Below are 17,500 nucleotides of genomic sequence, written 5' to 3'. Positions count from 1 at the left end.
AGGAAAGAGAGAGAGAAAGAGAGGAATCAGAGAGAGAGAGAGAGAATGAATGAATGAGAGAGAGACATGCCAAGTGACACTCTGGCTCTGCTTTAACAAGACTGCTGGGACCTTTGAGCATCAGACAGCTCTAGTTGCTGTAGGACCAGATAGAAAGGGAGTCATCGTAAGATTTGCCAAAAGGCTGTAGCTAAGAACTACATTCTGGTTTAACAGTTCAACCAACACGCTTCAGAGTCAGCCTCTAGCTGTCAGGCATATTCAGCAGATCACCAGCCTAGCAATCGTCATGTAGTCATATAGGCCAGACTGGTCATGCTAATCCCAGTAGCTCCGTAACTCAGTAACACCAGGCACCTTTGTACATCTGCACTGTGACAAGGCAACAGACTATTCTCGATCGTTTGCACATCCCACCCCTAAAGTCATAAAGTAACAGAATGGAAACCTGTGGCTGAGACAGAATTCTGCCAGATCTGCCAACATGCTTATAGAAAACACCTATCCCACCTTAACCACATGAACCACCTTAACCACCTAAGCCACAGACAGTATAATATTTGAATGTCAGAAAGGTTTATAGTGAAAGTTTATTTGTTTTTCTGTAGCTCTGTACACTGTCGCTTCATTGAACGTGACTATATTTGTAGTACCTATGGCCGTGGCGATATCCTTTACCCCACTCCCACTTAATGCCTCATTTCTAGAGATCAGCAGTATAGATCAGTGGTCTAGGACTACTGGACCAAAAACGGCAATAATACTTTCAGGAAAGATAAGCCTTATCTGCTTATCACATAACGTCATTAACTGAAGACCATCTGATACACTGTTGGTTACAATGAGGGTTATATATGTGTGTATGACCCAGAACAAGGAGTATCGTGCAAGAAAGAGCGTGTTTGTGTGTGTGGGTGGGTGCTTGCTTGCTCGCTAAATCCTGTCACTCAACACTCCCTTGCCTGGGTCAGGCCAAGTCATCTCACTCTTCTTCTTCTTCATAGCCCCCCCTTCACACACACACACACACACACACACACACACACACACACACACACACCCCCATGGAGTAAGTTCCATTCCATCAACGAGTTGCGGGGGGGCATGGCATTCACGTGCTAATTCCTCCCTAAGCTTCTTTATAAGTCCTCAGGCATTTGATCAATAAGTGACCCTCCATGAGTTAGCCATTTGATGCTAACTAATCAAGAGACGAGGTTTTCTTTTTGAAAAGAAAAGGCATGGCGATGTGTGGGCGGGGGTTGTGAAGTGGTTTTAGAATGGGGAGATTTTTCTTACTGATTGATTTGACCTCAGTCGTTTGTTCATACGGGTTTGTACGCAAAGCTATCTTAATTAACTGGATAATCATTAACAGTTATTAACATTAGTCCATTACCTCAATTCAATATTGTTGTAATTAATAATTGAATATGTTTCATGGTTTTGTAGTTTTTTTTTGTCGTTTGGGTAGCAAACATTTGATTTAATAAGCTTTTCTGTTTATTCCTTGTGTCTGTTTCCTGTAGTCGTATTGCAGTGATCCAGACCTGGTCTTGGAACTGAAAAACATGATTGTGATATTTGCTGACACTTTACAGGTTAGTATTCATACGTTTTTGAAAATAGCTTCTTTTCTATCCTGTGTTTGCATCTTCTAATATAAAAACCTGGCCAAAGCTTGTGTTTTTCTATTGACAGTGTTTCTTAGTGTATCCCAAATATAAAATACGTGTTAGATGTAATCTCAAATTGCATTTTGCCCAAGCCAGTTTGTGGGTGCTTATGTTGACCTTTTCCCCTAAATGGTCCCAGCGTTTCCAGTATAAACGTTGTGTATTTGTAATTGTCCCGTAAATGTTGTGTAAATGTTGTTTTGACGCTGGACCCTCGTATTCTGACTCTTGCGGCCCTTGCTGTCTTCAGGGCTACGGCTTCACGGTGAACAGATTATTTGATCTGCTGTTTGAAATCAGAGATCAGTACAACGAGACACTGCTGAAGAAATGGGCTCTGGTGTTCAGGTTAGTCACACTGTGACACCTGTCACAATGGCTATTATTGTTTACGTTTATCTTTGTTACACTGCTGTTCAAAAGTTTGGGGTCACTTAGACATTTCCATTCCACTCTCTCTCAGAATACCAGCTGAGATCAGTTGCATTGTTTTTTTTTTTAATCAGGGCAGCAGTTTTCAGATTACATTATGTGCTTACGTAATTGCAAAAGGGTTCTCCAATGTTTTCTCAGTTAGCCTTTTTTAAAATGATATCAGATTAGTAAACAGAATGTTCCTTTGGAACATTGGATGAATGGTTGCTGATAATGGGCATCTGTATACTTATGTAGATATTGCATTAAAGATCAGCCATTTCTTTCTACAACAGTCATTTACAACATTAATGATGAAAACATGGATATTTCTAGGTGACCCCAAACTTTTGAACGGTAGTTAAATATAGCAGGCGCTTCCCAAGCGACATATAGATATAACAGTACAATAGTTAAAATAAACAAACAGCTACAATAAAAATGTCAATACAATATCAACAATCTGTAATGCGAAATAAACAAATGCCATACATATACAATTCATAACTCATAAGAACCACTTAATTAATTAAGCATAAGCTGAACAGATCAAAGTCTTTAGACCCCTCTTAAAAGACCCAAAACTATCGCTGGAACGCAGAGCACTGGGTAACTCATTCCACCATCGAGGAACCACTGATGAAAAGAGTCACACTCTTAATTCTCCATGTGGTATGTTGTATGTGTGTGGTATGTTACAGTATGTGTGTATGTCTCCATGCCCCACGCGGTGTGTGATATGTTGGGGGGGGTGTGGTATGTTGATTGTTTGTGCGGGGTGGACATTCATAGTGTCACACACTATGAAGACTGACACTTTGTTCCAGTGCACTAATTGTGTGTGTTTGTGTGTGTGTGTGTGTGTGTGTGTGTGTGTGTGTGTGTGTGTGTGTGTGTGTGTGTGTGTGTGTGTGGAACAGGGAGATATTTGAACAGGACAACTACAGCCCCATCCCTGTAGAGACGGAAGAAGAATACAAATCGGTCATCAGCAGGTTCCCCTTTCACGAAGCTGAAATCGAGAAGGTACAGCACAGCAGACACCCCTCAGTCCACTACCACTACCACTGCTCTCTCTCTCTCTCTCTCTCTCTATCTCTCTCTCTCTATCTATCTCTATCTATCTCTCTATCTCTGTCTCTCTTTTTTCTTTTCTATCTCCATACACACACATTCCTCTCTCCTATATCTCACATACCACACAGATTTATTAGCTCTGCCGAGGACGTTATGTTTTCGGTATGTTTTGTTTGTCTGTGCAGAGGAATACACACACACTCACACACATAAAAAAAACAAAAAACAACCCCGATTTTTAACAAAACCTGGTGCACAGGTTTTTTGCACCGATAGTACTCGGTGACCTTGAGATTTAAACTTTTGCCAATGTTACCAGATACAGCATTTGGTCTTGTGGATGTCACTGCTCTCTGAGAAAACTTAGTATTTATAGAGTGTGTTAACTGTTTGTATCACATGTTGCATATGTGGAAATGATTGCCATCATAGCTAACTTGTCTACACTCACTAATTTAGTTCATTTTTTCTTTTTTCTCTCTCTTTCTCTTACAGCAACCATTTCCAAAGAAACTCCCCATGTCCCAATCTGTGCCTCAGATCTACACGCAGGTGAAAGAGTTCATCTACGCCAGCCTTAAGTTCTCCGAGTCTTTGCACCGCAGGTGAGGGTGCTGAAGAAGAAAGATAAAATCTCCATATTTACACTTAAGTTTATTCGTTTGGGAGACGCTTTAATCCAAAGCGATTTGCAAAATGGGGAATAGCATTCAAACTACGTTGCAAAGGAGGCCTTAGATAATGAGAAATACTACTACAATACATACTACTGTCAGAGCTTGAGAGCAGAAGTGTAAGTACTTGTCAAAGGAGATAGTGGTAAAAGGAGGAGTAGAAGGGAAGTCCATTGACAAACACACAGGTGCATCTCAACAAATTAGAATATTGTGGAATAGTCCATTGCCCTGCCCAGACTGACAGAATAAAGGCTTAGGAGACCATTGGCGGCATTTTGAATTATGTCAAACTAGCTAAAAAGAAAGTCTGTGCAGTTTTTATTTCTATTGGGCAAAGGAGGGGGTGTAAGAAACAAGGGTTCTGGGTCCAGCAATAGGGCAAAATGATGCCGTTTTGGTGGTTTAGACAGGTAATAGTGGAGGGAGACAGAAGAAAATTGAGCAAGCCAAAATATGCAACTACACTTTTAGAAAAAAGTCTAAAAAACGCAATCCACACACAAAACACCACCGAAACGTTTAGAAATTGCGTCGTAAATATCGAACGTGTTTGATACCTCGGATTCGTTATCGGGCACTCTCAGAACCACTAACATTCTATCTTTAAACATCTCACACTGCAAGACAATCTGAGCCGACAATCGGTTCCGATCAGGCTGTAGGAGGGAATGCCCCCCTCACCCCCATGTCGTAAGGGGAGAATCAGGCCCAAAATCGGGCAGATTATCCTGTAGTGTGAGATAGGCATTAGCTGGATAGAGCTCATCTCAGGTCGACATTTATGTATTATACATTCTTTATTGTAATATTATGAGATTTTGGATTTTTTTTATTTCCACGAGCTGTAAATCGCAATCAAGATTAGAATAATCAAGATTAACAAAAAAACAAAAAAGGCTTGAAATATTTCACTTGATGTGTAATGAATCTAGATTATATGAAAGTTAAGCTTTTTGACACCTGCAGACAGTGAAATGCAGAGAAACCGGATCTGATTGAATCAGAACCTGTTTGACCCGGCGTGGAGATGTGGCTCAGTAGTCACACTATTGGCCTCTGTTCTTTTGCTGGTCTCAAACAATATGAACATAATAATAATAATAATAAGCTTTATTTGTATAGCACCTTTCATACACAGAATGCAGCTCAAAGTGCTTTACATTTGGAGCATGTAACACAATAATAGAGTCAGTCAGTCATTATCAATCACTTTCACTTTTCTTAATTGTTGTGGCCGTTTATGATTCAATCAGCAAAATATCAGAAATATAGAAAAGAACATGTAACACAATTACTTGTGACATGTGAAAGAAATGCCCAATATGAAAGACAGGGGACCGCAGGGACCATGCAGACTGCTTGGCAATATAACCGGTTGCTTAGTCATAATGGCTACACGTCTTTATCATCGTTCATCAGAAACTGTGACTTAGACCCTAGTTATACTTGTTTTTGCATTACGTCAATGAGAAAATACTTCTGAAAGCTACTCCTAACCAACCCCTTTTCAAAAAACAACATTCATCTCACATCAATAAGTGTCAGCCATGCAGCGCATCCACTTACACGCTCCTCGGGGAACCCCCCCCACTGTGACCTCAGCATCAACCCGGTCATGTTGACTGGTCAGAACCAACAGAAGCACCGTGGTGTTTTAGTCGCCTCCATGGGTCATTCCCCTCAGTCTGGTGTCAGCAAGGCCTCCCCCGCGCGCTCTGTAGCCGAGCGCAGCGCTGCCAGTATTTGTTTTTACCGTGAGCCCTTGTGGCATTTGCGGCGGCACTGTGTGTTCTGAGGGGGATCTGTGTTGTGCTTGTCCGACGGCACCCCAAATCCTTTCCCAGGCCAAACGGACCGGTACCTCGTGCATCCCAGGGGGCTTAGCGGCACCTCCCATGATGTTTAGCGGGTGAGGGGGCCGTGAGGAGGACCTGTGTTCCTAAACACACACATACACAGTTTTTTGTCATTTGGTCGCAAGTCAGTCTGTCCCTGCATAACAAGTAATTAAAAACAGGATACCCTTTTTACTTTACCTTTAAGAGGGGAAGTAAATAAAAACAGGATACACTTCTTACTTTACCTTTAAGAGGCGAGGGGAGCCTCCTACCACATCAAGAGTATCCATCCTTAGGTTCATTCTTTAGCTAGTTGTGTACTTGCAAGGGCATCTGATCCTCCACCTAATTTTGAGGGTCGAGCCCCCTCAGCCCCTCCCCCAGATGCGTGCCTGTGTCTCCATGAATGGTATCAGTGTCCCAGAGAAGAGGAGCATGAAAGCTGTGCCTGTGGTCCTATAGCTCTCCTCCGAGCCCTGGCGTCCCTGTTGATGGACTAATCCCAGAGCGGGTTAAGCTCTTCTCTTCTCTTCTCTTCTCTTCTCTTCTCTTCTCTTCTCTTCTCTGTTCTGTTCTCTCCACACTCCAGGCATGCTGCTAGCAACCCATGCAAATGAGCAGCTCTACTCGACACCGCCTGTTGTGGTGCTAATTAACCACTAATGCTGACAACCCCCCCAAAACACACACACACACACACACGCACACATATACACACACACACACACACACAGACACACTCCCACACAAACACACTCCTGCACACACACAAACACACACACACACACAGTTCAATGTGAATAAGCCCCTCCCCCTCTAATTAGGCTCCTCCCCTCACACCTCAGGCGGCGTTCACACTGACACACTTTTTTTCACCTCCAGGCGCTCAAATGAAATTATTTCCCAATGGAACAATGCAGTTTCACTGTTGTGACACGCCACATATTTGTATGAGCGAGGCGTAAACAGAAAAAAAAAAAACCTTAGCTACCTGTCTTAGCCTAGTCAGGGAGAGAGCAATTTAGCTAAGTATAACGTATCATAGCAACAACAATCAATTTCCACTCTCACAATGTGGTTGCAGTGGTAGTTTAGTGGTTAAGGAGCTAGGCTAGCATTTAGTAGCCAGTTTTTTTGGGTTCAATTCCTAGCTTCCACCGTTGTGCCCTTGAGCAAGGCACTTAATCCTGAGTTGCTCTGGGGAGAATGGCCCTTGTAATGTAACTGACATATGTCTGCTAAATGAATAAATGTAAATGTAAATTTTTAAATACCTGCGGTTAGGAGGTAAAAAAAAAAACCTTCAGTGTGATTTCTGCCTCACTCGGCCCCTCCTACCTAATCAGCGCCTCCAAACATGACGCTTATCTCTTGCATCAGCAAGCACTGGCAGTGCTATGCTAACACACATAAACAAACAAAGACTGTCAAAACAAACATACACACATGACTGACTGACTGAGCAGAGAGGTCTTGAGTGAGAATCATGATTTACTGTAGGTTTTTCAGCGAGTGATACAAAATCAGTAATGAAATGTTTCACTGTTTAAAAAATCCACTTTCTGTGCTGTTACCATTTGAAATATTGCATTTTTGAAAGCAGTCCCATATTTTGTGATATACAGTATGTCATGATATTAATGTTAGTGAGGCAGTAGGGTTTGCTAGTAATAGAGTGGTTTGGAGAGTCATAGTTCAACAGAGAATTATATTACTGAATCGCTAGCCATTATGACAAAAAAGTTATTGTGAGGTTTGTGGTTGTCCTCACTCACATTGAATGTATACATTCCATAATTGAGTACTGTGGTTATATTTTCATGAGATAAAATATAATTTGTATTTCATTTATTCCAGCTCGACAGAAATCGATGACATGCTACGCAAGTCCACCAACCTTCTGCTGACGAGGACGCTGAGTGGCTGCTTACAAAACCTCATCAAGAAGCCCCACATAGGCCTCACTGAGGTAAACAGCAGTACTAGAATACTTAAACACACATAGGCCTCACTGAGGAAAACAGCACTACTAGAACATTCTTTTAGAAATAGACTTTGCTGAGGTAAAGCTGACTATTAGAATACTTTTCTACACATAGGCTTCACTGAGTTAAAGGCGCTCTAAGCGATGTCATACGTTTTTTAGGCTATAACATTTTTTGTCACTTACATCAAACATCACCTCATCATCCACTAGCTGCCTGTGTCCTGAATACACCGTAAAAAAAAACACTATCTCTGTGGACAACCCAGGCTCCAAAAACGGCCACAAAACAACTTGGGCAAAAAAAATAAAAACATAACAAACTGTCCCAGCAAATCACAGACGAGATGCGTGTTTAGGAGAGTTTCAATTGCACGGGAGGGGGGGGGAGCTAGCTAGCTAGCTAGCTTTCTGTTTTGTTTGAATGTCAACAGAAGTGACGTTACCCACGAGACGAGAGTGACTGAAAACTATTTCAGCACTAACATGCCCATTTCCTCTTGCGTTCCTCTGGTGTCTCTGTCCCACAGCTGGTTCAGATCATCATCAACACTACACATCTAGAGCAAGCCTGTAGATACCTGGAGGACTTCATCACCAACATCACAAACGTCTCCCCGGAAACCATTCACACCACGCGGCTCTATGGCCTGGCCACGTTTAAGGTGCGTTCACATTCACAAGCAGTGGTGCAGTGCTGTCTCTGTTGCTGTTGGCAACACGGGGCAGGACGCAGGATGTTATCCCTTTGGAAAGCAGCTTGTGTCACTATGTTGCCCGAAAGATGCTATACGAATAAAGCTTGATCGATTATAGGGGTAAGATGAAGGGATAGGGGAAGGGGAAGAGGTAAAACAGAGAATTGAGATTGGCCCTTGGTGAATTTACTCTGATAACTAAAATCCAACACATGAGAGTCACAAGCTCATTGATAAAAATTCACAAGCCCATACGGTACCCGAAGCACTTCCACAGTTTACTGACTCATAGTGATTCATAGAGTTGTGGTTTGTATATGTTGGTATGGTTATTATTATCCTGTCAACGTTTATTTAGTCTATTACTAATATTGGAATTACATTTTTTATTTAGGCTATATGACTTTATGCAGTCAATGTAGTGTTTATTGATGTCACGGTAAGTGGTTTTGGACCAAAGAACCATAAACATTAACATTTATTTGTCAAACCCTAAAATATAAATGTTAAGGGGCAGCTCATTAGTGTTTTAAGGATTAAAGCTAAGATGAAGGGTCAGGGAGAAGGACATCTTATAAGTACTTGCTGAGTGATAAGTGTTTACTCTAAAGCCATCAGGCCTGCCTGTCATAACCCCCAGAATGCAGGGGTCAAGGGTCATGACCTTTGACCTCCAAACATAAGAGGCATGAGGTTGACACTCAGTTCCAGATTTCTCTGTCTGTGTGTTTCCCCACCAATGTTAAAGATTTACACATACCACTGATGAAATCCATTCGATCCGAACGGCAGGTACTGTACTTGATAGGTTGTCACTCCTTTCTCCCTTATGGTAGTTTCCTTGGAACACAATCTAGATGAGTAATTTCTGCGTCTAGAGATGAGCTAGAAAAGGTGCACACTGTGTTTTAGACTGGTTTTCATCGATGTGGTAGTAATAGAATATGTCTCAGTTTTTAATCAAGCAGGATGTCAATCATTTGTCAGTCAGGAGTTAAGCCCAAATGCTCACGTACTGTGTGTGTTGTTGTTGTTGTAACTAAATCTGAAACCCCACAGCATGATTCAATAGTTGAATATTAGTAGGTATAAAACCAAAATTAGGTAGACATGGTTTTGGAATGAATCTGTCTTAAGGATGACTCAGGTCTCTTTATGTGTTTTAGTACATAGTGAAGTGTTCTGAGAGTCGTGAAGATTAACTGCAACGCTTACTTTACTGATTAGGCTTTCTAAGGACATGGTCTTGACATGCATGGATACACACACACACACACACTTCACCATATAGGGCAATACTTTTCTCGTGTTTCTCTTTAGACGTGTCAGGCTTTCAACCGCACAGGTCTAAGTATGAGCTCACCAAGCTTACCTGAAGTCTGAGTGGAGCAGAACGCTGTGTCTGTGTGTGTGTGTGTGTGTCTGTGTGTGTCTGTGTGTGTGTGTGTGTGTGGGGTGGGGGGTGGGGGGGGGGGTGCACATTGTCACACATGGTGCACATGGTGCACATTGTCACACATAAGGACATGACCTCCCCTATTTACATTTCTGTTGTTTTAAGTTTCTGTGTGTGTGTGTCAGGACATTTTAATGAGCTGCCGTGTTGTTATGAAGGGAAATGAGGAGAGGAAAATGAACTCATACATAAATAAACACACAAATAATTACATTACCATGAATTTTGTTCCATTAAAAAAAAAGAAGTGAAGTGGCATGTCAGATTTGTGTGTGGGTGTGTGTTTCTGTGTGTATCAGTGTGATGCATGATCATCCTGTCACTGAGTTCATCACCCAGCTTGTGCTGAGTGGGACTCACATGTAGTTATTATTGTGACAAATGAGGATGCCGTACTGTGGTTCTCTGTTTGGGTGCTGGTAGTTCAGGAGGTAGAGTCGTCGTTCTGCTATTGGTCTGGTTAACTTTTTGGTTAGATAGATAGATAGATAGATAGATAGATAGATAGATAGATAGATACTTACTTACTTACTTACTTACTTACTTACTTACTTACTTACTTACTTACTTACTTACTTACTTACTTACTTACTTACTTACTTACTTACTTACTTACTTACTTACTTACTTACTTACTTACTTACTTACTTACTTACTTACTTACTTACTTACTTACTTGATTGATTGATTGATCGATCCCTAGGGGAAATTCAAAAGGAGGTAGAGGAGTCGTTCTTTTATTGGTCTGGTTCACTTTTGGGGTTGGTGGTTCAGGAGGTAGAGTCGTCGTTCTGTTATTGGTCTGGTTAACTTTTTGGTTAGATAGATAGATAGATAGATACTTACTTACTTACTTACTTACTTACTTACTTTAGCCTGGGTGTTCCCATGCTGCCTTGCGCGCGATTTGATTCACGCTGCTAAGGCAGCCTGGAGACCATGAAGCAAATTTTCGCCTGAGATAGGGAACCAATCACAGAACAGGTGGGAAAGCAAGACGATGATGAGCTATGCAGAGACGCATTTGATAGACATCCGTGGCACCCAATAAACGGATCTGGGCATTTTTTTCAAATACGAGAAAATGAACGTTTGGTTCCCAGACCACGTCTCATTGAGAAGTGGTGGCGCTAGCCAGGCTATACTTACTTACTTACTTACTTACTGACTGACTGACTGACTGACTGACTGACTGACTGACTGACTTACTTACCTACTTACCTACTTACTTACTTACTTACTTACTTACTGACTGACTGACTGACTGACTGACTGACTGACTGACTGACTGACTTACCTACTTACTTACTTACTTACTTACTTACTTACTTACTTACTTACTTACTTACTTGATTGATTGATTGATTGATTGATTCCTAGGGGAAATTCAAAAGGAGGTAGAGGAGTCGTTCTTTTATTGGTCTGGTTCACTGTTGGGGTGGTGGTGGTTCAGGAGGTAGAGGAGTCGTTCTGTTATTGGTCTGGTTCACTGTTGGGGAGGTAGAGGAGTCTGTTATTACAAGGCTGAGGGTAAGCGGACTTTAGGCAGTACTGAATCGGGGCACAGCGCCGGTCAAGATGCAAGATGTTTGGATGATTATCATGTCTGACCTCAGACATGATACAGACTCCCTGTATGTAGTTTGCTTGCATAAAATGATTCCGCGGATTTTACAACACGCCAACACACACGGGTATGCAGGGGCTGTTCAAAATGACATACAGTAAAAATGTTGTGCAATAAACTGACACTTCGAATAGCCCAGACAAATAATGGCAGACAAAGCGTGATGTCACTTATAGGCTACCAGAGACTGTGTTTGAGTTGCATTGTTGCAAATCTCATATGATGCATCGTTCCACAAAATGGTTTGTCTTCTATATCATCAAGTTATTCAATTGGCTAAACATAGGCTATATAGCCTTAACTCAGAGTTTTAGGCTTATGTCTTTTTGATCAGCTACAGACAACGAGTGGCAGACAGAGTGAGATGTCACTTATAGGCTACCAGAGATTGTTTTTGAATCATATCGTTGCAAATTGCACTGCACTAGTAGAATATAAATGTTATGTAAATATCTACATACAAATATAAATATACTAGAATATAAATGCTATTTAACTGCAATCCCTTTACATTCCCTTATGTTTTTTTTTAATATAATCTATACTTATTTATCTTTTATTTTATTATTTTAATGAAATCATTATTAACTACTATTATTAATCTTTTATCTGTTTACATCCTTTTCCATTTTGCGCAGACATAGAGTTAACCAAGTTTACATTTCACTACTAGTTTTATACTGTTATTATAACTGTGTATGTGACAAATAAATCTCTCTGAATCTAAATCTCTGAATCTGATTCCCTTAATCTGAATCACTGAATCGGAATCCCTTAATCTGAATCACTGAATCGGAATCCCTGAATCTGAATCTTTGAATCTGAATGTGTTGTCAGGACGCGCGGCACGCAGCTGAGGGTGAGATCTACACCAAGCTAAACCAGAAGATTGACGAGTTCATCCAGCTGGCCGACTACGAGTGGGGCATGTCCGAGTCGGACGGCCGGGCTAGCGGCTACCTCATGGACCTCATCAACTTCCTGCGCAGCACCTTTCAGGTCTTCACGCACCTGCCGGTACGTTCACTCACACATTTACTCACAAACACAGACACACCTGTTTGAAGTTTCTGTGTGTGTGTGTGTGTGCGTGTGTTTCTATGTGATTGTTTTTGTGTGTTTTTGTTGCTGTCGATGTTTATATTGTTAGTGATGTCCTTATTGTTCTTGCCTATGTGAGGTCTATTGGCTTTATATATGTACGTTGTGATATACTGGTTTCCTGTTTCAGTGTATCTGGTCTCACCTTTATGTTGTTGCATGCCATGGATATAGTTCTGATGGTTGTATTTTTTGTGTGTTCTTTTGTGATGTGGACTCCATGATTCCATGGCTATCATGACAGCTAACTCTTCCCAGGAAAAAATAGACCGTTAAACTGCTTATGTCGGTGCCTATATTTTGAATATAAGTTGAGTCTACAACAAACAAACTGAAAAGAAACCAAGGGCATACGTTGTTAGTGAAGGCTTGGTTATTTAATCTGGGAAAATTTTATATAGACTGATTTTTACTGACATATCACAACACGTTAAAAGTGAGTTTAAAAGTGAGTTTACATAGTTGGTGTACAATATATCAAACAGACACGTTTCTTTGGAAATTAGAGCCCAGGTTACTCATGCCAAACAGTGGTAGGGCTACACCCCAAACCGCCGTGTGTCTTGCCAAAGTGAACCGCTCGCTTGCTTAATTATCCAAGCTTCCTGGCCTAACCAGACGAGCCTCTTTATTCTTTAAGCCAACTCTTAATTTCCCTTTCTCCTCTTCTTGACTTTCGACTTGCACACAAAAACAGGCGCGTTCTACGACGGAATGTCTCCTCTGTCTCTCTCTCTCTCTCTCTCTCTCCTTTACGTTCTCCAGTGCTGTGCAATTTTTTGAGTTTCTCTCTTTTCTTCTTCTGCTAGGCATGCTTGGTTTTTTCTGATTCTTCCGTTTTTTTCCTGTCCATTTATTGTTGCCATACTTTCTCCCCCCCCCCCCTTCCCCCTCCCCCCTCTTTTGTCCACGTTCCTTATTTTTGTTTCGTTTGTATTTGTACTTCTTTTGTATTTTTTTTTTGTTTTTTTTTTGTTTGTGGGTGATTTTCTGCTCAGAATATCTACAATGACCATGCCGCGATGTCGGTAAGTAAGACCTCCCTGCCTCTCCCTGCTGAAGGGGAAACAGCATGCATGCCTGTCTGTGCTTCCCGTGGACTTGCCTTACCAGGCTGGCGCTTGCTTTTGCCTCTCCTTCCTCCCCACCACACGTAATGCCCGAGTATGCCAGGCTAGCCACCTAACCAGCACGACCCTAGCCTGCTACCCTACCCCTGCCACCATTTACCCCTACCCCTTACCTGCCCTGCTCCCAGTGCCACCCCATACCCCCCCCCCCCCCCCCCTTACCCTTCTAATCATGTCCATGGTTGCCACTGTCTGCGATCCACATCAGTGGCTTATTTTGCTGTCATACGCTAATTAAGTGTAATACATCATAAAGGGTAGTTTAGCTTTAGGACCTCGGAAGGTCTCAATAGGTTTTAAATGTATGTATGTATGTATGTATGTATGTATGTATGTACATACACACGTGTGTGTGTGTGTATATGTACATATATATATATATATATATATATATATATATATATATATATATATATATATATATATATATATATATATATATATATATATATATATATATATATACACGTGTGTGTGTGCATCATCTGTAATTCATGAAGTATTTCCGTGTGCTTTGTAGAAGTAATACATCATGCAGAATAGTTAGTGTGTCAAAAGACTATAATGTCTTGAACGTATGAATGTGTTTATATATAAATGCATGTATGTTTGTCAATATTTTTAACAATAGTAAGCTCCGATAATCAAAGTGGTAGTGGATCAGTACTTTAGAATTATTGAAGTAGATGGTCTCTAAACCAAAGTAAGAGATGGATGAAAATGGATGATGATTTGTGGACCTTTTAGAATAATCATAAGTAGCGATGATTACAGACAGAAATTTGGCATTTAAACACCTTGCTTTTAAACACACTGAATGGGACCATAGATTCTTTGTAGTACTCTGCTAACTCAGTTGCATATAACAAAGTCAATCTATTAGATGTAATTCAGCTCAGATTAAAAAAAAAACACTCCACAAGTCTTACAACTCTTCTCTGGTGATAAAGGTCATGGTATTGAAAGCATCTCCCATTGGGAACACACTGTAGCTGCTATCCAGGGGTGTGTTTCCCAAAAGCATAGTTGCTAACTAAGTTCCCATTGCCAACCAACTAACAGTTTAGCAACTATGCTTTTGGGAAACGCACCCCAGGTGCACATATCAGGGCGTACATACATGAATACAGGTCTTTGCTTTTGTGACTCAAGTCTCATTGCTGTCTAGCCACAGACAATGTCAAAATACTTTATGATTTTTAATTTTTTTTTTTGCCAGCATACTGTCAACACATAAAGGCCTAAATCATGCAAGATATTTCATTCCACTGCACACAACTTCGAAAAATAAGAGAGCATTCACTCTCATGCCGTGACACTCCTTCAAAGGTATTCATTCCTCTCTTGTGCAAGAGTCTGTGATCAGATATAACTCATATCATATTGGATGCGTAATACAGATGGATCAAAATCCCCCTTTTGTTTCTCGACAAGTGAAGACCTTGTCTATGCCTTCAGGTGATCTACTTTCAGGCTTATCAGTATGGTGGGAGAGGTGCTCTCACTCTCTGAATGCTCTCCAGAGTGCCGGTATCTCTTGGGACGCAGGCCCAAGAATGTGCAACAGGTTTTTGGATGCTGGTGGTTTTGCGGTCGCGGTCGCTGCCGCCAACAACAACATCCATCTGTGCTGGAAGTTTCAGCGACTGTTGCCCCTGGGCACGAGGGGCCGTTACCCTCCCTGACGTGTAGAGACGTTTGGCTGGCGCGGGGCCAGGGCAGGTTTATGTGTTGTACACCTGGCGTGGGTTTGACTCCTGCCCCGGCCACCGCATCCATCACCTACACGTTTGTAGAGCTGTGCGCTCAACTTGAAGTTCCCTTTTTTCCCTCTTCGAGTCGCTTTTCTGACTGAGTATTGCAGATATTTTACATGTAAGTGTCATGTTTATGCACAAGTCTTCATTCTCCAAACAGTTTAATCTTTAGCTAACTGCATGAATATGAAGGAAGGTGTCAGCTTCTTGCAGGTGTAGGACTCCCCAGAATCTAGCCCTTGCTCTGCTTTTGCTGTTGAGCCATCCTGGCATACGTGTCATATACAGTAGTTGTCTAATACATTCTGGGGAAGCATATTGTATAGTAAATTGTGTAGCAATACTGTAGTTTAGTGACAATAATATACTGTACAGGAGTGGAATTTGACAGATTGAGGAGATTGGTACTTGTTGCGCCCCATGGCCTGTAGAAGAACAGTCTAGTTTTAGAAGAGCAAGCAGGACTGCCATATGCAGGATTCTGCAGTTCACCAACTAAACTTTGCTATTTATAAAAATTGGCAAAGGGGCGATAAATGTACATTTGTCATGCTTAACAGAAATGTAAAGTTAGAGTTTGTTAGACAGAGAGCAGTAGTTAAAAATCAAACATCCATACTGAATAGTCAGCAGAATGATGTGGCGCGCAGGAATTTGAATCCTTATATGCAAAGCAAACACCAGCAGTTAAGTCTACAAGGCAGACGTATCGCATGTAGCTCTAGGATGTATGCTTACATACTGGTCGCTTCTCACCAACCCCCCCCCCCCCCCCCATCCACCCTTCCCTTTTGGTTTCCATGTGGATGATCACACACACAGACACACACACACACCCCTAAAATGGCTAAAAATGCCACCGCTGACGACTGACCAACATGAACTCTCCACCAAGCGGCATTGTCAGCGGCGTACGTCCCATCCGTGACCAGTCCTGTTTCAGAATGACTCGTTTCTTATCTGTAGATATGAGCGTGAGGAAAGCATGTTGGCCACTCATCCATACCATACTTCCTTGGAATGGAATGAATGACACTTTCCCAAGTGTAGCCTACTGCATCTGTAGCTAGGTCCGTCTTTGAACCACTGAACACTGAGAAATACAGCGTTACAGATCACATAAGTATAAGTATATTCTTTTGATCCCGTGAGGGAAATTTGATCTCTGCATTTATCCAAACCCGTGAATTAGTAAAACACACTCAGCACACAGCAAACACACAGTGAGGTGAAGCACACACTAATCCCGACGCAGTGAGCTGCCTGCTACAGCGGCGCTTGGGGAGCAGTGAGGGGTTAGGTGCCTTGCTCAAGGGCACTTCAGCCGTTCCTACTGGTCGGGGGTCGAACCGGAAACCCTCCGGTTACAAGTCAGAAGCGCTAACCAGTAGGCCACGGCTGCCCCACAATGAACACAGTCAAAAAATATCAATAAAGACAGTGCTGTTGTCAATGCAGCACGATTGGTCTTTTTTTACTGATGAGGATGACCGTGATTTCAACTCTGTCCAGGATTCTTCTGAGCAAATCTGAAATAACAGCTTCTTCATCAGTCAACAGGAACGGCTAATACAAGGTGTTATAAGGGCCAATATTAGGTGTTACAAACTGATTGACTGTTAACTGATTTATGAAAAGGTTGTTATGAAATGTTACATGAGTCCTATGTCCTAGATGTCTTCAATATTCCATTAACTAAATTCAATGGAAAGTGCCTTGTTATTTCTCAGTCATCCATGATTTACTTTACTTGTATATTCTTTGACATGGTCATAGTCACTGAGTTGTGCTGGGTGTTTTTTTTTTGTCTCTATCTATTTTGTTTAATTTGAAGTGTATCATGGCAAAATAGACTGTCCATTTGCCTATGGACCCTTTCAAGAGAGTTCCATTATCAGCATCATAGTTGGCCCCACAAGACTTCCGTTTTAACATTCCATATGTTATCTTAATGCAGAGGAAGTAGATTGGGGCCCAAATAGAATGTTCAAGCATTGTTTTTGTTTTTATTGTTGAAAGGGTCCATATATATATACATATGAATGATCCAAATGATCAAGGTTGC

The 17,500-nt window shown here is 41.5% G+C and overlaps 1 protein-coding gene across 10 annotated transcripts in view; it reads left to right on the top strand.

Moving 5' to 3' along the window:
• Positions 1-17,500, top strand: part of exoc6 (exocyst complex component 6) — a 60,601-nt gene that overhangs the window by 30,923 nt on the left and 12,178 nt on the right. For 6 of the 10 annotated variants that reach the window (XM_042081962.1, XM_042081961.1, XM_042081964.1 and 3 more), the window contains exons 12-18: positions 1,530-1,601; positions 1,927-2,024; positions 3,011-3,116; positions 3,663-3,772; positions 7,540-7,651; positions 8,197-8,331; positions 12,285-12,464. In XM_042081962.1, the coding sequence (XP_041937896.1) occupies positions 1,530-1,601; positions 1,927-2,024; positions 3,011-3,116; positions 3,663-3,772; positions 7,540-7,651; positions 8,197-8,331; positions 12,285-12,464 (813 nt within the window). Of the gene's footprint in view, positions 1-1,529; positions 1,602-1,926; positions 2,025-3,010; positions 3,117-3,662; positions 3,773-7,539; positions 7,652-8,196; positions 8,332-12,284; positions 12,465-13,546; positions 13,577-17,500 lie in introns of all 10 variants that reach the window. The other 4 variants (XM_042081957.1, XM_042081956.1, XM_042081960.1 and 1 more) reach the window with 1 other exon arrangement.

The sequence above is a fragment of the Alosa sapidissima genome, chromosome 24, assembly GCF_018492685.1.
Source record: "Alosa sapidissima isolate fAloSap1 chromosome 24, fAloSap1.pri, whole genome shotgun sequence".
Classification (NCBI taxonomy): Eukaryota; Metazoa; Chordata; class Actinopteri; order Clupeiformes; family Clupeidae; genus Alosa; species Alosa sapidissima.
This window is presented reverse-complemented; position numbering and strand designations above follow the sequence as displayed.